This window comes from Coregonus clupeaformis, chromosome 31, assembly GCF_020615455.1.
Source record: "Coregonus clupeaformis isolate EN_2021a chromosome 31, ASM2061545v1, whole genome shotgun sequence".
Classification (NCBI taxonomy): Eukaryota; Metazoa; Chordata; class Actinopteri; order Salmoniformes; family Salmonidae; genus Coregonus; species Coregonus clupeaformis.
The window spans coordinates 3034328-3060420 of NC_059222.1; the positions used below are offsets into that span (position 1 = coordinate 3034328).

Below are 26093 nucleotides of genomic sequence, written 5' to 3' on the forward strand. Positions count from 1 at the left end.
GAGGACCAACTCAATATTAATGCTCATGATTTTGGAATGAGATGTTCGACGAGCAGGTGTCCACATACATCTTATGGGGGGATAGTTATATCTTATGAAATAGTTAGCTATCTAGCTATCAATGTTCAGCTAGCTAGTACCGCTATGTTCGATGTTTAACATTGTTAGCTAGCTAGACACAAACAGAACGATGCATAGAATGATCTGCACAAAAAGGCAACCAAACAAGATCTATATGCTAACTACAAACCCCTTTGGTCTGTTTTAACTAACGTTAGCTATCTAGCAAGCTAATGTCACTGCCCAGAGACAGTTTCAATAAACAAAGCGTCAACTTTTTACCTTAGATCATTATTACCTTAACATAATAGCTAGTTAGTAGTGATGTTATGTTTGATACCGGAGCTCCGAGGCATGCGTCGAAATCACTAAGCAGCTAACTTTGAAGCAGTGTGCCTTCTTCTTCGTGTGGCTTTCGGGCAGACTAGATGCTGTGTTGTGTATCGCTGCCTTTTGCAGGTCGCAGTGCGGATTGCACATTTTGGTCACCAAAAACAATGGAAAACAGGAATGGGAAAAACTTTAATTGCACCACCATCTAACCCTGCACCTATACACCAGCCCCAAAAACCCACCACCCCATCCCACAACTTGGCCCTAAACGATTCTACACCAGGCCGTTGGCCTGGGAGGATGGAACCCCCTCTCTCAAAACTTCCTCTAGATCTTCTGCACTAAAATCTCTCACACCCAAATATTTGTCTTCTGCTGCAACTACCACATCTATCTTCTGTGATTTCCACTCCATCAGTGCAGTGCAGTTAATCACCATGGCTATAAATGCAAGAAATCTAACCTTGCAATAAATCTCATCCTCTCTGGCTCTCTCTCTTCAGGCCTACTCACTGGGGGCCTCCCAGTCTTCTCACTCACCGTTGGGCTATCCTCTACACTCTTCACTGCCTCAGCATAGGAAACGTTCTGCCCCACTTGAACTCTGGCAATCTCAACCTGTCTCTCTCTCACAGGGCACTTCGGACCCGAGCTGCATGGACACCCCCAGATTTGACACACAATGCTTTCTCAATTCCAACTGTACACTCCCTCTGACTATGCCCTCCTGCACATTTCTCACATCATGGGATCTCCCTTCTACCCACTGCTGCGTGTCCGAATCCTTGGCACCTAAAGCACTGAAGTGGGTTCGGAACATAGGCCCTCACAGAATAGCAAATATAACCTAACCTGACCTTATCAGGTAGAAACTCTGTGTCAAAGCTCAACAAGACAGACGGGGTATTCTCAGTCTCACCATACGACGAGAATCACAGACTACACTCAACTCTACCCCACTGATCACCCTTTTTAGCGGCGCCCTGCTCCGGAGAGCAAAGAACACTACACGTTGAGCTCCAAGCTACGTGACTCGAAGCGCCCGCTTCCTCTGGGAGGTGGATACACACAAAATCTAAACAATTCCACTTCTCGAAATGCCGCCGCCTACTGTAATGGCGTGTGTAGTCAATCAAAGCTTACAGACTAAATGAATAAAGAAACCAACATTAAGAAAAACAAAACCCTCCTACCTAATCCTGTTCTACTAAGAAAAAGAAAAAAAAGAGCCCTACTGACTTCTAACAAACCCTCACCCATCCCCCATCTTGTTCACGGACAAGCTAAACACCTTCTTCGCCCGCTTTGAGGATAACACAGTGCCACCGACGCGGCCCGCTCCCAAGGACTGTGGGCTCTTGTTCTCCGTGGCCGACGTGAGAAAGACGTTTAAGCGTATTAACCCTCGCAAGGCTGCCGGCCCAGACGGCATCCCTAGCCGCGTCCTCAGAGCATGTGCAGACCAGCTGGCTGGAGTGTTTATGGACATATTCAATCTCTCCCTATCCCAGTCTGCTGTCCCCACTTGCTTCCAGATGTCAACCATTGTTCCTGTACCCAAGAAAGCAAAGGTAACTGAACTAAATTACTATCGCCCCGTAGCACTCACTTCTGTCATCATGAAGTGCTCTGAGAGGCTAGTTAAGGATCATATCACCTCCACCTTACCTGACTCCCTAGACCCACTTCAATTTGCTTACCGCCCCAATAGATCCACAGACGATGCAATCGCCATCGCACTGCACACTGCCCTATGCCATCTGGACAAGAGGAATACCTACGTCAGAATGCTGTTCATTGACTATAGCTCAGGCTTCAACACCATAGTACCCTCCAAGCTCATCATTAAGCTCGGGGGCCCTGGGTCCGAACACCGCCCTGGGTCCTGGACTTCCTGACAGGCAACACCTCCACTTCGCTGATCCTCAACACAGGTGTCCCACAAGGGTGCGTGCGCAGCCCCCTCCTGTACTCCCTGTTCACCCATGACTGCATGGCCACACACGCCTCCAAATCAATCATCAGGTTTGCAGACCACACAACAGTAGTAGGCCTGATTACCAACAATGACGAGACAGTCTACAGGGGGAGGTGAGAGCCCTGGCGGAGTGGTGCCAGGAAGATAACCTCTCCCTCAGGTGGAAAGCTTCAAGTTCCTCAGCATACACATCACTGACAATCTGAAATGGTCCACCAACACAGACAGTGTGGTGAAGAAGGCACAACAGCACCTCTTCTACCTCAGTAGGCTGAAGAAATTCGGCTTGGGCCCTAAGACGCTCAGAAACTTTTACAGATGCACAATTGAGAGCATCATGTCGGGCTGTATCACCGCCTGGTATGGCAACTGCACCGCCCGCAACCGCAGGGCTCTCCAGAGGGTGGTGCAGTCTGCCCAACGCGTCACTGCGGGAACACTGCCTGCCCTCCAAGGCACCTACAGCAACCGATGTCACAGGAAGGCCAAAAAGATCATCAAGGACATCAACCACCCGAGCCATGGCCTGTTCACCCCGCTATCACCCAGAAGGAGAGGTCAGTACAGGTGCATCAAAGCTGGGACCGAGAGACTGAAAAACAGCTTCTATCTCAAGGCCATCAGACTGTTAAATAGCCATCACTAGCCGGCTACCACCCAGTCACTCAACCCTGCACCTTAGAGGCAGCTGCCCTATAAACATAGACATGGAATCACTGGCCACTTTAATAATGGGACACTAGTCACTTTAATAATGTTTACATACTGCTTTACTCATTTCATATGTATATACTGTATTCTATTCTACTGTATTTTTGTCAATGCCACTCTGACATTGCTCGTGCTAATATTTATATATTTCTTAATTCCATTAATTTACTTTTAGATTTGTGTGTATTGTTGTGAATTGTTAGATACTACTGCACTGTTGGAGCTTGGAACACAAGCATTTCGCTACACCCGCAATAACATCTGCTAAATATGTGTATGTGACCAATAAAATTTGATTTGATTTGATTTTGATTTGCTAGCCAACCAGATGTAATGATGAGCAAACACCACCTCTTCCTTCCTAATCTGACCTTTGAATCTTGGTCCACCGACCTTTCTTTGGAGGGCATATAAATGCCGTCCCTTGGGCTCGCTTTTCCACCTCTTCTGCCACACATACAGTATATCATAATGGCTCTAATCTTACATTTGTATCGAACTTGACTGTATATCAGGGTTCCCCAAATGTATGCATTTTTAAATCATTATATAGTTCATAAACTGGTTATGTAATTGTAAGATCTTTTTACAGTTGGGCTATTGTCTGTAACTTAAACTGTTAAGGAGCTGTACCATTTTGAAAAACAATCACTTTAGGCAGCCATTGATAGCAATGTTGTTTCCTGTCATTTTAAATAGTTATAGTGCAATAATAATGTTTGGTGGCAGGATATGTGCTATTATCAGACCTTCCAGGAAAAAACCCTGTATTATTAATTTTTTAAACTACGTTTTAAGTGAAATATTAGCTTTTGTCTGAAGCCTAAAAAGACAGGAAATTCAAAAGATAATTTGTCCTGTGCACTAACAATGTTTTTCAGCATAAGCAGCTTGACTACTGCTAGAGTACTGTAGCTTTATTGTTGTACTGTACTTCAACAACAGATGTACTCACATTGGATGGGTTGATTAGGATTAAAACCTCCTCTCAAACAGCCTAATACATACTCTTAGAGTAGGTTTACGCCATTAATGTACTTGGTAATGTAAGAAAGACATCATCCCATTTCACTCATTTAAACATTATGGGGAGGTTTTCCCGGACACAGATTAAGCCTAGCCCTGGACTAAAAAGCAAGATCAAAGGAAAATATATTTGTATTCTATTTATACACTACATGACCAAAAGTAACCTGCTTGTCGAACATCTCACTCCAAAATCACGGGCATTAATATGGAGTTGGTCCCTCCTTTGCTGCTATAACAGCCTTCACTCCTCCGGGAAGGCTTTCCACTAGATGTTGGAACATTGTTGTGGGGACTTGCTTCCATTCAGCCACGAGCGTTACTGAGGTCGGTCACTGATGTTAGGCAATTAGGCCTGGCTTGCAGTCAGCTTTCCAATTCATCCCAAAGGTGTTCGATGGGGTTGAGGTCAGGGCTCTGTGCAGGTCAGTCAAGTTTTTCCACACCAATCTCGATAAACCATTTCTATATGGACCTCGCTTTGTGCACGGGGGCATTGTCATGCTGAAAGAGGAAAGGGCCTTCCCCAAACTGTTGCCACGAAGTTGGAAGCACAGAATCGTCTAGAATGTCATTGTATGCTGTAGCGTTAAGATTTTCCTTCCCTGGAACTAAGGGTCCTAGCCCGAACCATTATTCCTACTCCACCAAACTTTACAATTGGCACTATGCATTCGGGCAGGCAGCATTCTCCTGGCATCCGCCAAACCCAGATTCGTCCGTCGGACTGCCAGATGGTGAAGCGTGATTCATCACTCCAGAGAACGGGTCTCCACTGCTCCAGAGTCCAATTGCTGTGAGCTTTACACCACTCCAGCTGACGCTTGGCTTTGTGCATGGTGATCTTAGGCTTGTGTGCGGCTGCTCGGCCATGAAAATCCATTTCAAGAAGCTCCTGGCAAACAGTTATTGTGCTGACGTTGCTTCCAGAGGCAGTTTGGAACTCGGTAGTGAGTGTTGCAACCGAGGACAGACGATTTTGCTTCAGCACTCGGCGGTCCCGTTCTGTGAGCTTGTGTGGCCTACCACTTCGTTGCCGAGCCGTTGTTGCTCCTAGACGTTTCCACTTCACAATAACAGCACTTACAGTTGACCGGGGCAGCTCTAAATTTGACGAACTGACTTGTTGGAAAGGTAGCATCCTATGACGGTCCCAAGTCACTGAGCTCTTCAGTGAGGCCATTCTACTGCCAATGTTTGTCTATGGAGATTGCATGGCGGTGTGCTGGATTTTATACACCTGTCAGCAACGGGTGTGGCTGAAATAGCCAAATTCACTTATTTGAAGGGGTGTCCACATACCTTTGTATATATAGTGTATGTGCAGGTTACACCCCATACACCCCATACCGACTAGTAGGGCACAACATTGTGCAATATTCAGATATAAATATATGATGGAGAACAAATACTCCTCTCTGACATTCAGAAAAAGGAATCTTGTCACCTCTATTCATGACATTTCTATCTGTAAGGTTCCACAGCGTTGCACCCTCCTGAACAGACCCCGGTTCCGTGCATCTGTTAGGTCCTCATGTAGCACCACCACACGTCCATGGCACTCAAACAAGCCAAACCCCCTTTCTCTGCCCCCACACGTCCTCACATCTGCTGGAAAATTACATAACATGTCTTGTGTCCTCAAATAGCAGATACGCAAGTCACACCTTCCTGTCTGTCCCCACATTCAGTGGCACAGATCTGCCATCTGTCATGTCCTTGTGTAACACCTCACATAGGCCACACACACCCCTGTCCCTATCCTCACCACACTCCTCCAGTTGGTAGGCTCGTAGCCAAAGGCCTATTCACAAGCTATACCCAGCGCTATACAGTCTACTGTTTCTATATTATCTCTACTGTATCTCTATCATCAATACCACAGCATGTATCAAACAAACTATGACACCCTATTCATGTCACACAATACAACACTGTTATTTCCCCATCACACACTCATGGAAAGAAGTCGAGGGCACTCAGCCATCACACACTCAACCACATTCACTCACAAACCACTACCTCGTCAATAATATTTACCCAAAACATGTCACATTTTAATTTAGTAACTAACACACCTTCCTCATACTAAGATAGACATCCCATTCAAATACGCCACATCCCCTGTCCTGACCCTCTGTCTCCCTATACCCTATTCCTAAGTAACTCCCTTTTCCACTTCCTCCACCTATCTTTATACTGACACCCCACCCTATTTGCCACTCTGTCTCCAGCTCCGATTGGATGAGACACAGGAGGCAGAGTACCAGGTGCTGCGGATGCAGCTGCAGCAGGAGTTGGAGCTGCTAAACGCCTACCAGAGCAAGATCAAGATCCACACCGACTCGCAGCATGAGCAGGAGGCCAAGGACCTGGAGCAGAGGGTGTCCATCCGCCGGGCACTGCTGGAGCAGAGAGTAGGTGTAGGGTGAAGTTGCCCCTAGACGCTGATCTGGGGTCAGTTTTGCTTTCCACCCACAAATGGTTAGAGTTAGGGGAGGGGAAACTGGTCCTAGATCTGTACCAAGGGGAAACATCACCCCGGAGCCAGGGGTGGAGAGATACAGCCGGTCCAAAATCGCTCCCTATCCATCCCCTTAACCCTTTCGATGTTAGCGTGTCTGAAGGGTCTGGATAGGTATAACCAGTGTGGTGGAGGAGCTTCCACCATATTGCTTCCACCTTACAGATTTGCAAACATCAAAGGATTAGGGCCAAAAGGAGGGTTAGGGAGCGAATTGGGTCCGACTGAGAGAGTGTGGCTTAATTCCATATCGACCGCCTAGCCCTGGACTTTTGTCTTGGATGTTAAGAGATGTCTTGGATGTTTGTCCAAAATGAAAATCCAAGGTTACATATCTGGCCCATTGAAAATGTAATCCCAAACTCTAACCCCCCTACATCCTAGGCACTCCTGTAGATCTGACCGAATTGGATAATATAATAAATAATATGCCATTTAGCAGACGCTTTTATCCAAAGCGACTTACAGTCATGCGTGCATAATTTTTTTTGTGTATGGGTGGTCCCGGGGATCAAACCCACTATCTTGGCGTTACAAGCGCCGTGCTCTACCAGCTGAGCTTGTGGAAGCAATATTACAACCAATCAGAGGCTATTACCAGAATGCTTATACTGTATCTATCCAATCCTCTCAGATCAACAGGACCGGGTGTTTGAGTTTGGGATTTAAAAAAATGACTTTTTGAATGGGCCAGATGTGTAGCCTTGGAGAGATCTCAGAGTGTGTTTGTGTGTGTGTGTGTACTTGTGTGTGTGTTTATGGGTGTTTTCTCACGTTCAACACTTCTGTGCCCCTGTTCCCCCTATTACCCACAGATTGAGGAGGAGATGCTGTTGCTGCAGAACGAGCGTTCAGAGCGCATCCGCACCCTCCTGGAGCGGCAGGCCTGTGAGATCGAGTCCTTCGACTCGGAGAGCCTCCGTCTGGGCTTCAGCAACATGGCCCTCACGGGCATCCCCAGCGAGGCCTACCCCAAGCAGGGCTACCCCAATGCCCCACCAGGGTCCCGCTCTGGCGGGGGCCACTGGAGCGACGGCATGCACCCCCAGATCGCCCAGTCCCAGCCGCACTCGCGCCGCAGCCACAACAGTAGTAGCAGTGGAGGGGGGAGCAGAGGAGATTCTTCTTCTCACGGCATTACTCTGGGGTTGGGTCTGGAGAGGGATGGGAGGGAGGTGCATCATTTGTCTCACTCGTCAGCTTCCTCTTCCTCCTCCTCGTCTTCCTCCCAACAACACCACCACCGCCATCACCTGCCGCAGCACTACCACCACCAGAGCACGCCCCAGCTCTACCGGGAGAGGGATAGAGAGAAGGAGCGGGAGAAGGAGAGGGACAGGGAGTGGGCCGGGGCCCGGGGCGGCGGCGACCTGGCCCACCCGCAGCACCCCCACATCTTCTCCCACCACCTGCCCTCGCGCTCCTCCTCTCAGTCCCTGGCCCTGCTGCCGCCGCCTCCACACACTCCCCCCTTCATCTCGGGGCCCTCCTCCTCGTCCTCCTCGCAGGGAGGGGTGTACGGCGGGGGCGGGGGGCTGGCCGTCAGGGGCGGTCCCAGTCTCATGGCCCTGAGGAACAGCCCCCAGCCGCTGAGGAGGACGGCCTCCGGAGGGGGACCCGGCGGGGCGGGTGGAGGCGACGGGGTGCTGAACCGCAGCACCTCGGTCACCTCGCACATCTCCAACGGCTCTCACCTCTCCTACTCCTAGAGAGAGGGGAGGGGGGAGGCGGTGGAGGGTGGTCACCTGAGAGAGAGAGGGCGGGAGGGGTTTTTCACTGTGACTTGAGAGGGGAGGAAAGACGGGAATGAAGGAATATAGCTACCTGTTTTACCATTGAAGTGGGTGAGGGAAAGTGATGCAGAGTGGGTGGTGGCTGTTTACTATTTTCTCAGGTGAGGCAGGGGGATGGAAGGGGGTGGGAGTTGAGAGTTGCCCTTCAGGCAGAGAAACGTGGAGGTAGCATGTCTTCTTTTTCTATGATGTTCTATGTTGGAATGGAGGAAGAGAGAGAATTGGGAGAAAAGTGGACAGAGAAGAGACGAAGACAACAGACCTGTATGTGTGTGTATGTAGTGTGTGGTGTCCTGATAATCTGGCAAGCACTTGTGTTGTAAGGCTTCAGAAAGGGAAGACATAGAGAACAATACAAATTCTGCTTTTAGTCTACGTTCAGAAAGGTTGCTATTGTTCGAAACACATTTTATTGTTATTTGCTGACATTGTTTTTTTGTTTATTGTGTAGAAGTGTTAAAAAACAACAAGTGGCTCAGAATGTCACCAATGCCTTTGAGAAGTCTTAAAGGGAGGCTTCGATGACTGCGAGAGAATTGCGGCTGATGTAAACTAATATGAATACACAGAATGTTTATAAAGGCAACAAACAGACTTGGTTTCCTTCAAAATAACAAAAGCACCTGGAATGGAGAGAGACATTTGTGAGGACATGTGAAAAAACAAAACAACAAGATAAGCTTTTCCGTCATCCATTACATATTTAGTATCTTTAAAAAGGACATAGGTGTCTGTGGGACACCTCCAATGCATGAGATACATTTACAAAACCTTTGAAAACATGACCAAAACCACATTTGAGTTTCACTGGCATTTAAGATCACTAGCTGTCCCACATTTCTTGACCTTTATTGTAAATATTTATGGGAATATAAACAAAAATGACGATGATCATAGTAATTTTGATACATTCAAAGTATTGAACCCAGGATTTAGAGCAAAAAAGCAATAGGTGTGTCAGTCAGTATTACCATTACTAATCCATTATTATTTATATATAGTTGTTGTAATCATGTACACATTTTTCAAAATCTCGCAAGAAAAAGGCAATTTTTGACTATGGGAAAGGTTGGAAAGTAATTTTTTTTTATTGTCAGGTATGGTGTGTGTAACAGGTAATAATGATTATTAATAATATACAGTCTAGTTATATTGCCACTTTTGTAAACAAACATATATAACTTTAAAGACACTTGTGTGAACCTTATAAAAGGTCTGACCCAACTAAAAAAGGAACGTGACATATCCAAAAGAAGCAACATTGGTTCACATGAACATGATTCATCTTTCTGGATTGCATTGTCATCTTGAAAATAACACTATTGTTCATGTTTATTTGTTGGATTTTGAAATGAAAACGTTGGGTGAATTTTCTAGGGATTTCAAGATGATGCTTTCTGCTACTGAGCCCTCACATACTCTAGCATGAAGAATAAAATGTAGTTCAAAGATAAAGTATAGTGCACAATCTTAGATGATAATCTCACAGTGCACACCATCATTGCAAGGTGCGAGCCACTTGTCAGGGCATTTGTGCTGCAACTTTAATTACACATTTCTCGACAGACTCACTAATATATCAAGACAACGGTTTTGAATATTAGGGATCAATGAAAGAAAGCCATCAAAATATATATTTTTCTTGGTTTGGTTTGATAAAAAAGTAGTCTGATCTTGTAGATTATTGTTTCGCAAACTATGATGACAACGGTCCAGTCATGGTGAACCGTGCTCCAGGCTCCAGGTTTAAAGTGCCGTGTTTGGTCTGTGTTCCATAATGATTCATATAGGCTACATGTCCCAAATTATTGCACAACTTGTAATTCAATATTATCTGCTATTGCTAGCGACCCTCAGCAACAAACACACGGACATGACAGAGAAAGAAAGGGAAACTAACACTGTAATGGAGTGATGCCAAATGTAGGCTACAAATTGAAGGGAACTAACACCTAAATATTCTAAAGGGGGCACAAAGTACGTGAGGATGGCTGGGGCGTGGTCCGTAGGGGACTAGGTCCCTTTTTTTTTTTATGGAGAAATCTTATTTTTTAAATCACATGAAACAGCTTTTTCCTTGCAACCTAGAGCCATAATCATTATGCTCATTCTATAAAAAAAATTATAAAAAAAAGTATATATTTTTTTCTGCATGATTAAGCATACCTATTGAGCTGTCTGTATCCTCCTGACTGGTGTTTTTTTTTTTTTTAAGAAACGAAATATGCTTCTCTGCATCTTCGCTCAATTCTGGGCAAAAGATTGAAATGAATGTGGGTCTTATTCAGTACATTTAGTTATTGCTTGCTTTTCTATAGTCTACCAACCTTGCCAGCAGGCATGCCAGCTAAGATAGTTAGACAAGCTAGCTACTCTAACTTGATTGATAGCCTGAAATGGCTTCTTGGTAGCTAGTTATGAGGTTGGGAGCTTGGGAACCTATCTGGGCTAGCTAAAGCCAACTTTATTAAATTGCTAAGTGGCTAGTAGTATTACAGATAATTTTTTAAAACATTTTAATTTTTTTAAAACGTTGTAAAAAAACAGAACAAATCTGAGGGGGCACGTGCCCTTGTGCCCCCTATGTGTGGGTATTACTTACAGTGGCAACCAATAGTGGGTACTATTTAACATAATACAAATTGTCTGGGCAGAGAAAAGTCTGGGCTGAAATTAAAACATGGTAGAACTCACAAAGGTTACATTTTGCCTGACTGTCACTCTGCATGGATTTGGCTTGCGTCTCCAACATCTCTGCAAGTTATAAGGCCATACAATTAAAATTCTGCATAATGGCACAGCATTTCAATATAATTCACTGTGTGAAAGGGGCACACATAGGCTACTTTCATGTTGATATGCTTCAGTTTGCTGCCATATGACTGGTTTCACATTTGTCTCCAGCGATCATAAGGTAAAATAGATCTAAAACAATTGCCATTTATATTTACAATCCCCTCATCCAAATGGATTACTCATTTACCTATCTTTTATCAATAGCTCTTATCAATTGATAAATTACAGTGCATGGAGAATGGTGTTATTTCTATCGGGAAAAAAACAATTAAATGTTTTTCCACTTGGAACCAACAGGTTGCTCGACATGATTCATTGTTTATTCATGTGTAAAGGTGGTGGAATTATCTGGGGAATCAAGTCAAGGTTAGAATAAGGCTTTAGACACACCTCCGCCACACCTCCATTCTTTGATCTCCACCCCAAATGCATACCTTGCTGGCACTGGCTTTTCCCCATGTGTGAGTTCAGGGTCCGAATATTCAGAGAGAAAAGTGTATAGAAAGGGAATAAAGTTCCATTTACGTGCATTTAACTCGGGTCTGAATTCCCCCTAGTGAATATGACCCATGGCTGGCCACTCAGCAGGTTCCAGACAATAAAGTTATTTAATGAGACAAATCAGAATTTCATGTGAGTATAGTCACGTTTGAGGTTTAAGGGGGACATTCAGTATTTTAAAGACATTTTAAAACCGAACCATGGATTACAGTTTCTCCTTGCCCATAGACTACTTTCAGGGTAAGGAACCATCTAAGATTAAGTTATAAAATACTTAACTTCCTGTTTTTTTAAAGGGGTTTGCCTCGTTCAGTTAGGTAAGACCGTTTAAATCCAGTGGCGACCCGTTATTCAGGGCAGGTGGGGCAGAGCCCCACCAGTTTTGAGCCCCACCTGTTTAGCAAAAAATACATGTATATACAGTTGAAGTCAGAAGTTTACATACACCTTAGCCAAATACATTTAAACTCAGTTTTTCACAATTCCTGACATTTAATCCTAGTAAAAATTCCCTGTCTTAGGTCAGTTAGGATCACCACTTTATTTTAAGAATGTGAAATGTCAAAATAATAGTAGAGAGTGATTTATTTCAGCTTTTATTTATTTCATCACATTCCCAGTGGGTCAGAGGTTTACATACACTCAATTAGTATTTGGTAGCATTGCCTTTAAATTGTTTAACTTGGGTAGAACGTTTCAGGTAGCCTTCCACAAGCTTCCCACAATAGGTTGGGTGAATTTTGGCCCATTCCTCTTGACAGAGATGGTGTAACTGAGTCAGGTTTGTAGGCCTCCTTGCTCGCACACGCTTTTTCAGTTCTGCCCACAAATGTTCTATAGGATTGAGGTCAGGGCTTTGTGATGGCCACTCCAATACCTTGACTTTGTTGTCCTTAAGCCATTTTGCCACAACTTTGGAAGTACGCTTGTGGTCATTGTCCATTTGGAAGACCCATTTGCGACCAAGCTTTAACTTCCTGACTGATGTCTTGAGATGTTGCTTCAATATATCCACATAATTTTCCTTCCTCATGATGCCATCTATTTTGTGAAGTGCACCAGTCCCTCCTGCAGGAAAGCACCCCCACAGCATGATGCTGCCACCCCCGTGCTTCACGGTTGGGATGGTGTTCTTCGACTTGCAAGCAACCCCCTTTTCCTCCAAACATAATGATGGTCATTATGGCCAAACAGTTCTGTCTTTCATCAGACCAGAGGACATTTCTCCAAAAAGTACGATCTTTGTCCCCATGTGCAGTTGCAAACCGTAGTCTGTCTTTTTTATGGCGGTTTTGGAGCAGTGGCTTCTTCCTTGCTGAGTGGCCTTTCAGGTTATGTCGATATAGGATTAGTTTTACTGTGGCTATAGATACATTTGTACCTGTTTCCTCCAGAATCTTCACAAGGTCCTTTGCTGTTGTTCTGGGATAGATTTTCACTTTTCCCACCAAAGTACGTTCATCTCTAGGAGACAGAACGCGTCTCCTTCCTGAGCGGTATGACGGCTGCGTGGTCCCATGGCTGGCCACTCAGCAGGTTCCAGACAATAAAGTTAATTAATGAGACAAATCAGAATTTCATGTGAGTATAGTCACGTTTGAGGCTTAAGGGGAACGTTCAGTATTTTAAAGACATTTTAAGAAAACCGAACCATGGATTACAGTTTCTCCTGGCCCATAGACTACTTTCAGGGTAAGGAACCATCTAAGATTAAGTTTTAATCAGAACGCGTCTCCTTCCTGAGCGGTATGACGGCTGCGTGGTCCCATGGTGTTTATACTTGCGTACTATTGTTTGTACAGATGAACGAGGTACCTTCAGGCGTTTGGAAATTGCTCCCAAGGATGAACCAGACTTGTAGAGGTCTACAATTTTTTTCTGAGGTCTTGGCTGATTTCTTTTGATTTTCCCATGATGTCAAGCAAAGAGGCACTGAGCTTGAAGGTAAGCCTTGAAATACATCCACAGGTACACCTCCAATTGACTCAAATGATGTCAATTAGCCTATCAGAATCTTCTAAAGCCATGACATCATTTTCTGGAATTTACCAAGCTGTTTAAAGGCACAGTCAACTTAGTGTATGTAAACTTCTGACCCACTGGAATTGTGATACAGTGAATTATAAGTGAAATAATCTGTCTGTAAACAATTGTTGGAAAAATTTGATGCCCTAACCGGCTTGCCAAAACTAAGGTTTGTTAACAAGGAATTTGTTGATTGGTTGAAAAAACGAGTTTTAATGACTCCAACCTAAGTGTATGTAAACTTCCGACTTCAACTGTATTATATATTTTTTGCCTGTTTTGCATGTTATTTTGGCATTAATACGTGTCACATATCAGTTTGCAAACAATGTAAAAAAAAAAATACAAAACATGAATTAAGTTAATAAAGCCGCATACAAACATGGTCTCTTTTTTGCTTTCTTGAGTAAGGCAGCTCCAAAATACAGGTGTTTCATCCTAGCTCAGTGCTTTCTGTGGTGGTGGGACAGCCAGCGGAAAATACGGAGGGTAGGGGTTGGTAATGTTCTCTAGTTGTGCCGTGATTGACTCAGTGTTCTGTCACTCATGGGACACTACGTCACCGCAAAATCTACGGGGAGAGCTCGAAAATTCAAGCCCCTTGGGTGCTGCCATAGAGTTACATTAGAAGTGCCCATCCAAGAAGGCTCAAGGTCATTGGCCACAGATAAAATGACGTCAAATCACGTTATATCTACAGTAGCTTTGATTGGACTGATCATGTCAACATCATACTTTCAAAATCTTAGTTAGCAGTCATCATGAATCAAGTCGACAATCTACTGGCAAATCCTTTTCAATCATTGTCACACAGAAATTATGAAGAGAAATTATACATAAAGCATATCGGTGCTCATCGGCTATTGGACATAAACATTACACAACAAGTTGGAAACGCAAATTCAACAATGACTGGTTTGGAAGGAATCAGTGGCTAACTGCAAGCATTGCAAAGCAATCACTAGCCTGCTATTCAGTGGAGTGGATAGCCTCTTTCTCGAGCTCCGACCTGAAGATCACTAACGTCATGATTCAACCTTGTTTTTTGCCGAGTTCCCAGTTGTCTTGAAAGCACCACCAGACTGATGTCAAAGTTTGATGACAGAATTTGCCCACGAAGGACCACCGTGCCACCTTCCTGTTCAAGTGAGCACAGCACAACAAGGTGAGTCCAAAAATGTATTGTATGCTGTGGCATAAATGATGTAATATGCCAGGGAGATATGTATACTGTAGCTAAGAAAGTAATACTAAGTGTATGTTGTGTAGTAAGCTGTTAGTAGCCCATGTGCCTCACCCTAATCATTTGTTCCCTTTTCCCCTCATAATTTAGCCTACTGTTCTGACTTGGTGGTGCACATGTAGCCTGTAGCCTGTTTTAGAGAAATGTCTGGAGAACCCTTTTTGATCCATGCCTTGGTGTGGTTGTCCCCCAGGCAGTCATGTTTACAATGTCCCAGTGTCCATGTGTGCTCATTCACCACATGGAAAATAACACCTCCACAGGTCCTGAAACACACAATCACAATGCATGCATTTTTTCAAAAATCTGTGTCATTCCCCACTTTGCCTATTGCAGATATGATTTCAGCAACTCAGGGACGAGTGCTAGCTCACAAAGAGAGGTTTTGAAAGCCTTATTTGACCAGGGAATGACCAGCAGAGGGTCGCCTCTGCTGGCTGAGGCATCCACCAGAACTAGACTGTCGGAGAGTGTGGTGGAGGTGAGGGTCATTAATGTTCTGTTTTATATTCTGTGAACATAAGAAAGGGTTTAGTCTTTTTGTAATATCTCCCTGGGTTATGGGCAAAACATTTGGCTTAGGACTACTTAGGAAACTTCCTATGGCCTTACTGATGATTCACCTTTTATATAAGACATTAATTGAAAGCATCCCAACCTTCTGCTTCCTTAGGTGGTATGGTTCGGTAGCGTCAAGTCTCAAAGCATCCCATCACACTACAAATCAAGAACTATCCATAAATCCAGACAATTTTACTAAGACACACCCACTATACAACCAGTACCAACTGCTGCTGTCAGATCGAAGGTTCAAAACCCCACTCTGTAGAACAAACAGGGCACACAAGTCATGCATATCAAACAACATCAGGTTCCTAAATACAGGAAGACTAAACCGCACCTACAGTATACCTCTATCTATTTGTCTGTCTGATCTTGTCTTGTGAAGTATGTCCTGTGATATTTATGTTGTATTTAAGTGGTGTTGAATGTCCTGTGATTTGTTACATGTGTGCCATTGTTCCCATTATGGAACAATTAAGTATTCATTCATCCATTGTTGTCGGGCTATTGGATTCCCTCACCGGGTCCCAATAAACTCCCTACCCCTTCCCCTTGACAAGCTATCAGAGGGTTATGACTTCAAATTCATGAAAAAATAACATGCAAATCCTGGATCCTATCCTCTGCTGTTGTGATAATAATGTTGATTCTTATGTTATTTAAACTTTTTCCAGTAGCTATTTGTGTTTTGCCTCTAGTTTCATATTGCCTGGTAAAACCCAGATTAAAAACACCTCTCACTGCCCCTCTGGTTGTGACACAATACAGATAATTCATAGTATATAAGGACTCCTTTTTCAATCATCTGCTAGATAAAAAGCTGAGTTGGTGGAGCAATATTTTTGTATAAAGTATTATGTGCAATTACTCTGATTTGAAAATGTGATGCAGTATTCTTTACTATTGTGTTGTCTTCCTATTGTTTCCTCTAGAATCAAGCTGTCCCTCAAAACGAAGCTCTATGTTATGATGAGTTTCTTGGGTGTCAAAGAATCAAGGATGCAAGGATATACTTAGACACTTTGTAGACAGTTAATGTAAAGGTTTAATGATCGGTACCGGGTTCATTACAACAATGACCAGAGCTTTGCCCCCTTGGTGTTACGAACTAACTTGAACAAAGAAAACACTCTACCTTATATACCCTTTATTACCCTCTTCCTGGCATACATCTGGCAAGTCTCCATGGGCACTCTCTGTCTTTGATGTTCATCACTCTTTACCCCAAGTCAATATCCTGCCCATCACTCATGCTATCCTAAACATCAGTAATCTTTGACATAATGGAATGCAGACTTTCTGTCTCCTAACCCCTTATCTAGTAACTCTAACCTGTTCCCCACGATACTATGACATGACATCATTATACCATAAAAACATCATATCACTCTACAAACGTAATGTGTCAGCTTACAACCTGTTTATGAGGGACCACCTTAAAGCTAAAGATTTGTACAGGTTTGGCTTTTATTACCTGTTTGCAATTACAAGAGCAAGGCTGGCATTCAAGTATTGTGGACTATATGCATTTCTCAATCGGAGTGTCTTTGATGTAGGTTAATTATGATTCTTTTTAGATGAATTATCAGAGGGGTTTCTCTTCAGAACTTTATGGGTCTAACAACCAATTCTAAAGTCTACTGACTCCATCTGACACATATTTGTATTTTGTTTCAACAAGTAATGTTTTGTTGTAGTAATGCCTTGATAGAATAGATAGATAAAACAATGTCACTGACATTGTCATGTTTTCTGTTCTATTTGTATTTGTATTTATTATCGATCCCCATTAGCTGCTGCCAAGCTATTCTTCCTGGGGTCCAGCAAAATTAAGGCAGTTCATATAATTTTAAAAACATTACAATACATTCACATATTTCACAGCACACTGTGTGCCCTCAGGCCCCTACTCCACCACTACCACATATCTACAAAATCCATGTGTGTATAGTGCGTATGCTACCGTGTGTGTACGCATGTGTCTGTGCCTATGTTTGTGTTGCTTCACAGTCCCCGCTGTTCCATAAGGTGTATTTTTGTCTGTTTTTTAGATCTAATTTTACTGCTTGCGTCAGTTACTTGATGTGGAATAGAGTTCCATGTAGTCATGGCTCTATGTAGTACTGTGCGCCTCCCATAGTCTGTTCTGGACTTGGGGACTGTGAAGAGACCTCTTGTGGCATGTCTTGTGGGGTATGCATGGGTGACCGAGCTGTGCACCAGTAGTTCAAACAGACAGCTCGGTGCATTCAACATGTCATAAATACAAGTAGTGATGAAGTCAATCTCTCCTCCACTTTGAGCCAGGAGAGATTGACATGCATATTACTATTATTAGCTCTCTGTGACATCCAAGGGCCAGCCGTGCTGCCCTGTTCTGAGCCAATTGCAATTTTTTGTGGCACCTGACCACACTACTGAACAGTAGTCCAGGTGCGACAAAACTAGGCCTGCCTTGTTGATAGTGCTGTTAAGAAGGTAGAGCAGTGCTTTATTATGGACATACTTTTCCCCATCTTAGCTGCTGTCGTATCAATATGTTTTGACCATGACAGTTTACAATCCAGGGTTACTCCAAGCAGTTTAGTCACAGTTTAGTCACCTCAACTTGTATGTTAGGAGTTATGGCAGGTACAGAGGGTAAATGGCAGGCATTACCACCTGCCACAATAGCCCATTACAGTGAGGGGGCAGACAAGCTACAGACAGGTCAGGAGTTGAAGGGGAACCTGAAGGCATTCAAAGTCAAAGATGATTTAAGACAGTTGAAATCAATGGTGGCAATATATATATATTCATGACATTTTGAAACTTTTACTTAAAAAAGTAATGGATTTGGATTTGATAGTTGGAGTTAGATTTGAGATACAGATTTAAGATGAAGAGAACAGGCATTTTTGTTATGGAAGGATTTCAGTCTTAATTTATTTAGAAATTTCATTTATTATTTATCTTGACTATTTCTACATAATTTCTTGTTAGGTTATGGAGTTGGAAGGTATGGGGGTCAACACAGCATTCCTTGTCCACAACCCTGAGGACCCCATACCAGTCAGCACAGCCTCCTCTGGGAGGGGAAAGGAATTTGTTGAGGGCCAGGAGCTGATTGCCAAGTTTTCTGTACACTTTTCTGGTCCACATATTTTAAAAATAACTTTGGTTACGCTTAACCTTAAGCATACAGATGTAGCATCTTAATTTGATCACCCTGTTTCAGGACAACTTTTCTGCAATGCAGGACATTTTTAACTTGTAGCGTATTTGAGGTTTGAAAAGGCTTCTGAAGTTTGTAATTTCCACTTTGGAATTGATTTTCCCGAAAACTTTATCAACTCCTGATAAAAATGTCAATTTATTATAATCCACATAACAATTCATATTTCCTGTTACTGCAGAATTATTTTCCTGCTGTAGCAAACTGACTCAAATTAAGATCCTACATCTATACTTCTATAATGCCTTTAAACACACTCATACAGTACTGTGCCTCTTTTATTGTTAGGCAAACCTTCAGCTTCAGTCAAAGTTTAAGGGTTTGACAAGGCTATGGTGCAAGGAGTACAAGCCTTATTCAACCAGAAGTATAGTATGTGTCATTGCATTTGAAATAACTATTCAAATGTAATCTATATCTGTGATTCAACAATTAAATAACGGTCCTCCGCCACTTTTAAGCAAGCTTAAAAAATGTAACCACTAAAATTCACAGGCAGAGTTCTGGATACAAGGGCTGACATTTGATTTATAAAAACATATGTGGTAGCTGGGCCTTGTTGGTTTACATTGTTGATATTCAAGTAAGCAGATTTCTGGATCACTGGTAGAAGCTTGGAATAATGTGTACACTTGATCTTCCTTCACTAAAGCCTTATTTCTGTTTCTGTTTAGATGAAGCAGGTGGACATGGCAGAGTTCCATTTATGGCTGTGGCTGCCAAGAAGGTGGTCATTGAAGTAGAGGGCATGCCAGGTGGGATAGAGTTACAAAAGCCCTCCCACTATGGCACGGACCAACTACCTACCATTTTGAAGCAAGCCGTGGCATCAAGTTCACAATAAGTAAGATGCAATGCTCTCTACAATGTTTCAATGCAGAATTGTAATGTCTTGGTCATTGAGATTAACAACATTGATGTACAGTACAGGCAGTGACTTGACCCATTACTTTAGACAATCAGGACATTCCCTTTGAACAGATACCCATTGTGGCCACTGCTCTCACTAAAGGTCAACGGTGGGCTTTACTATATATGGCCATCCACCACTTGTTATTGTTTTTTTCTGGGCCAATGTGTCTGCTGATTATGAAAAGATACAGCAATTTTTGGATTTTAGAATATCTGTTTGCAGCTTGGGGTGGTGCTAGGCCTAGAGCTGGAGCTGGAGATGGGAGTGGAGCTGGGCATGGAGATGGGAGTGGAGCTGGAGATGGGCATGGAGCTGGGCATGGAGCTGGGCCTGGAGATGGAGATGGAACAGGGCCTGTAGTTGGTGCTGGGTCTGGGCCTTTAACTGGAGCTTGGGCTGAGGCTGGAGCTGGAGATTGGGCTGCACCAGCACGTGTCTAATTCCCCGAAGGATGGAAATAATATATGCATATACACTGAGTGTACAAAACATTAAGGACACCTGCTCTTTCCATGACATAGACTGACCAGGTGAATCCAGGTGCAAGCTATGATCCCTCATCGATGTCACTTGTTAAATCCACTTCAATCAGTGTAGATGAAGGGGAGGAGACAGGTTAAAGAAGGATTTCTAAGCCTCAAGACAATTGAGACATGGATTGTGTATGTGTGCCATTCAGAGGGTGAATGGGCAAGACAAAATATTTAAGTGCCTTTGAATGGGGTATGGTAGTAGGTGCCAAGCGCACCGGTTTGTGTCAAGAACTGCAATGCTGCTGGGTTTTTCACACTCAACAGTTTCCCGTGTGTGTCACTACTCCCGAGTGGCGCAGTGGTCTAAGGCACTGCATCGCAGTGCTAGCTGTGCCACTAGAGATCCTGGTTCGAATCCAGGCTCTGTCGTAGCTGGCCGCAACCGGGAGACCAATGGGGCGGCGCACAATTGGCCCAGCGTCGTCCAGGGTAGGGGAGGGAATGGCCGGCAGGGAGGTAGCTCAGTTGGTAGAGCATGGTGTTTGCAACGCCAGGGTTGTGGGTTCGATTCCCACGGGGGGCCAGTATGATAAAATAATGTATGCACTAACTGTAAGTCGCTCTGGATAAGAGCGTCTGCTAAATGACGTTAAATGTAAAACGAATGGTCCCCACCACCCAAAGGACATTCAGCCAACTTGACACAACTGTGGGAAGCATTGGAGTCAATATGGGCCAGCATCCCTGTGGAAAGATTTCGACACCTTGTAGAGTCCATGCCCTGACAAATTGAGGCTGTTTGGAGGGCAAAAGGGGAGGGGGGTGCAACTCAATATTAGGAAGGTGTTCATAATGTTTTGTAAACCTTCTACGTTATGTAGCTACAGTATGTATGTTATGAATGATGCTTGGCTTAGTTCAATACTCAATTCCAGATAAACAACAGTGCACTGCACCTGACTTTGCACAGCAAATGTGTACTGCATGATAAAAGAGTAATTGTAGTCAATGACCAGAATCTTTGCTGGTGTAGAAAGAGTCAGTTCAGAATTAGAAATGGGGTAAATGTGTGCAAACTCATTTACCACACTACATAATGGATGAGGTGTTTCAGTGCAGACACTATATTAAACACACATCTGTTTGAAGTGTACTGTGAATGTAGCCAACAAGTCAACCTTTATTTTGTCTTTGATTATTATTATTATTACCTCTCCGAGCTGGGCATCTCCGGCGCGGCTCACTCCTGGATTGCGTCCTACCTGACAGGTCGCTCCTACCAAGTGGCGTGGCGAGAAGCTGTCTCCGCACCACGTGCTCTCACCACTGGTGTCCCCCAGGGCTCAGTTCTAGGCCCTCTCCTATTCTCCCTATACACCAAGTCACTTGGCTCTGTCATATCCTCACATGGCCTCTCCTATCATTGCTACGCTGACGATACACAACTAATCTTCTCCTTTCCCCCTTCTGATAACCAGGTGGCGAATCGCATCTCTGCATGTCTGGCAGACATATCAGTATGGATGACGGATCACCACCTCAAGCTGAACCTTGGCAAGACGGAGCTGCTCTTCCTCCCGGGAAGGACTGCCCGTTCCATGATCTCGCCATCACGGTTGACAACTCCGTTGTGTCCTCCTCCCAGAGTGCGAAGAGCCTTGGCGTGACCCTGGACAACACCCTGTCGTTCTCCGCTAACATCAAGGCGGTGACCCGATCCTGCAGGTTCATGCTCTACAACATTCGGAGAGTACGACCCTGCCTTACACAGGAAGCGGCACAGGTCCTAATCCAGGCACTTGTCATCTCCCGTCTGGATTACTGCAACTCGCTGTTGGCTGGGCTCCCTGCCTGTGCCATTAAACCCCTACAACTCATCCAGAATGCCGCAGCCCGTCTGGTGTTCAACCTTCCCAAGTTCTCTCACGTCACCCCGCTCCTCCGCACACTCCACTGGCTTCCAGTTGAAGCTCGCATCTGTTACAAGACCATGGTGCTTGCCTATGGAGCTGTGAGGGGAACGGCACCTCCGTACCTTCAGGCTCTGATCAGTCCCTACACCCAAACGAGGGCATTGCGTTCATCCACCTCTGGCCTGCTGGCTCCCTTCCTCTGCGGAAGCATAGTTCCCGCTCAGCCCAGTCAAAACTGTTCGCTGCTCTGGCACCCCAATGGTGGAACAAGCTCCCTCACGACGCCAGGACAGCGGAGTCACTCACCACCTTCCGGAGACATTTGAAACCCCACCTCTTTAAGGAATACCTGGGATAGGATAAAGTAATCCTTCTACCCCCCTAAAAAAAAGCAACATTGAACTGCACTGGTTGGGCGTGACGGATAGAAGTTGTCACTACAAGCCTTACATCAAAGTTGCCTGAAGCTGAATGGAAAGTGCTATGCCCTGACCAGTTATTCAGAAGAAAATCCTTGTGTCTAATTTACATAAGGTTGGTTAACTTACCGGCGTGGACTGAAAACAAACACATTCATAAACTACCTTTTAAAAGTTTTATTGCAACCATGGTGTTCTTTTTTTACTAAAGCGTATACAGTATATCAAATAACGTGACTATGATCCACATCATATGGGTCAGACGGTCCTATACCACTTTGCCCAACACGTTATACCCCAGAGGTTGTAAATAAAACCTTTAAAGGTTAGGGCTTTGAAACCCATAGCCAAATGGCTTCAGACTGAGCATTTCACACTTGAAATGGCTACTGACAGTGAACACAAGTTAGGGTTAGATTTCATGTCAGATGGTCCTATACCACTTTGCCCAACATGTTATACCCCAGAGGTTGTAAATAAAACCTTTAAAGGTTGGTATGACTTGTTTTATTATGATAGGGTACTAAAAGCTATTAGCCGAATGGCTTGAAACCATGCTTGAAACGGAGCAAGCCATTTGGCTATATAAGTTATGGTGTAGTCTACAATGCACTGCTGGAATGGGTTAAGTGTATAGTCGATTCATTAAATGATTTTCATTGATACACTGGGTCACATTTATTTGGATAGTCTGGATTTTCTATCTGTAGATGCTCTACAGATGGTCATACTATTGCTATGGTTAGAGTTAGGTTTAGAATAAGTTTTAGGGTTAAGGTTAAGGTTAGTAAGCTTGGCTTATATGGTGTCGAGTAAAGCTTAAACCATGTATTTAGATTGTAGGTAGGTAGGTATTGTAGTTAGGTATTGTAGGTAGTGTATCTAGGTAGTTTTGTAGGTTATTGTAGGTAATTATTGTAGGTAAGTATTGTATTCGACTGAGCCCGGTGAAGCACGAGGCTAGCTAACTCACAACCTGGACCAATAAAGCTAGCTAGCTAGCGGGTAGCTACTGGTAACTATTAGCAACTGTGGATAGTTGTTTCCAATGTTATTTCATGCTTAAGAGTACCTGTAATTATGCCAGCTAGCTACCTACCATTCAGCTGTTTTTCTAACCTCATTATCTGAAGCGTTAACGTTAGGTAGTTAGTAGCTACTGTACTTAAAATGTAGCTAGCTTGTTGCTACCTGGATAGCTAACTAAACAATAGCTGGAACGACCTAGCTTTAATATTTGGAGACGCTTTCTCTCCGTTGGGACAGACGCGAACTGACTGAATCGATTCAGTGGCTAGCTTTGCACTTAACTGGCTAACAGTAGCTACTAAGGGTAAGTTATAACCTACATTTATTTTTGTTTTGTTTTTACATTGAACCGCTGTAGTTTACAACAATTATAATTTCTAAAGTGGAAGTTGGGAGAGTTATATTTGAGTGTTTCAGTGAAACGTAAGTAAGGGAGGCCCCGCTCTCTCGCTTTCCCAGATGTTTAGTTCATTTCATTCCGATCTCCTATGCATTATTGTAGCCTTTTTCTGTAGCCTGTCAACTATGTGTCTGTCTATCCTTGTTCTCTCCTCTCTGCACCACGTGGCTGTTGCCACTCTAATCTGGTGGTCCCTGCGTGCATGACCCACGTGGAGTTCCAGGTCTCTGGCAGCCTCTGGAACTGCCGTTCTGCTGCCAACAAGGCAGAGTTCATCTCAGCCTATGTTACCCTCCAGTCCCTCGACTTCTTGGCGCTGACGGAAACATGGATTACCACAGAAAACACTGCTACTCCTACTGCTCTTTCCTCGTCTGACCATGTGTTCTCGCATACCCCGAGAGCATCTGGTCAGCGCGGCGGTGGCACAGGAATCCTCATCTCTCTCAAGTGGACAGTCTCTCTTTTTCCCCTGACCCATCTGTCTATCTCCTCATTTGAATTCCATGCTGTCACAGTCACTAGCCCATTCAAGCTTAACATCCTTGTCATTTATCGCCCTCCAGGTTCCCTTGGAGAGTTCATCAATGAGCTTGACGCCTTGATAAGTTCCTTTCCTGAGGATGGCTCACCCCTCAAAGTTCTGGGTGACTTTAACCTCCCTACGTCTGCCTTTGACTAATTTCTCTCTGCCTCCTCCTTTCCACTCCTTTCCTCTTTTGACCTCACCCTCTCACCGTCCCCGCCCACTCACAAGGCAGGCAATACACTTGACCTCAACTTTACTAGATACTGTTTTTCTACTAATCTCACTGCAACTCCCCTCCAAGTCTCCGACCACTACTTTGTATCCTTTTCTCTCTCGCTCTCCTCCAACACTACTCACTCTGCCCCTACTCAGATGGTAATGTGCCGTCGCAACCTTCGCTCTCACTCTCCCGCTACCCTCTCCTCTTCCATCCTATCATCTCTTCCCTCTGCTAAATCCTTCTCCCTCCGATCTCCTGATTCTGCCTCCTCAACCCTCCTCTCCTCCCTTTCTGCATCTTTTGAGTCTCTATGTCCTCCCCTCCTGCTCCGTGGCTTGACGACTCATTGCGAGCTCACAGAAGAGGGCTCCGGGCAGCCGAGCGGAAATGGAGGAAAACTAGACTCCCTGCGGACCTGTCATCTTTTCACTCCCTCCTCTCTACATTCTCTTCCTCTGTTTCCGCTGCTAAAGCCACTTTCTACCACTCTAAATTTCAAGCCTCTGCCTCTAACCCTAGAAAGCTCTTTGCCACCTTCTCCTCCCTGCTGAATCCTCCTCCTCCTCCCCCTCCCTCCTCCCTCTCTGTGGATGACTTCGTCAACCATTTTGAAAAGAATGTTGACGACATCCGATCCTCATTTATTATGTCAAATGACACCGCTGGTCCTGCTCACACTGCCCTACCCTATGCTTTGACTTCTTTCTCCCCTCTCTCTCCAGATGAAATCTTGCGACTTGTGATGGCCGGCCGCCCAACAACCTGCCCGCTTGAACCTATCCCCTCCTCTCTTCTCCAGACCATTTCCGGAGACCTTCTCCCTTACCTCACCTTGCTCATCAACTCATCCTTGACCGCTGGCCATGTCCCTTCCGTCTTCAAGAGAGCGAGAGTTGCACCCCTCCTCAAAAAACCTACACTTGATCCCTCCGATACAGACCAGTATTCCTTCTTTCTTTTCTCTCCAAAACTCTTGAGCGTGCCGTCTCTAGCCAACTCTCCTGCTATCTCGCTCAGAATGACCTTCTTGATCCTAACCAGTCAGGTTTCAAGACTGGTCATTCAACTGAGACTGCTCTTCTCTGTGTCACGGAGGCTCTCCGCACTGCTAAAGCGAACTCTCTCTCCTCTGCTCTTATACTTCTAGACATACCTTTGATACTGTGAACCATCAGATCCTCCTCTCCACACTCTCCGAGTTTGGCATCTCCGGCGCTGCTCACTCTTGGATTGCGTCCTACCTGACAGGTCGCTCCTACCAGGTGGCGTGGCGAGAATCTGTCTCCGCACCACGTGCTCTCACCACTGGTGTCCCCCAGGGCTCAGTTCTAGGCCCTCTCCTATTCTCTCTATACACCAAGTCACTCGGCTCTGTCATATCCTCACATGGTCTCTCCTATCATTGCTACGCAGACGACACACAATGAAT

The 26093-nt window shown here is 44.5% G+C and overlaps 1 protein-coding gene across 2 annotated transcripts in view; it reads left to right on the forward strand.

Annotated features, from left to right (window-relative positions):
- The window catches only part of LOC121547172 (serine/threonine-protein kinase TAO2-like), a 62174-nt gene extending 53157 nt beyond the window's left edge, over nucleotides 1–9017 (forward strand). For both annotated transcript variants that reach the window (XM_045209740.1, XM_045209741.1), the window contains 2 exons: nucleotides 6343–6525; nucleotides 7448–9017. In XM_045209740.1, the coding sequence (XP_045065675.1) occupies nucleotides 6343–6525; nucleotides 7448–8341 (1077 nt within the window). In that variant the 3' untranslated portion in view covers nucleotides 8342–9017. The remainder of the gene's footprint in view (nucleotides 1–6342; nucleotides 6526–7447) is intronic.
- Nucleotides 9018–26093: the final 17076 nt, after the last annotated feature.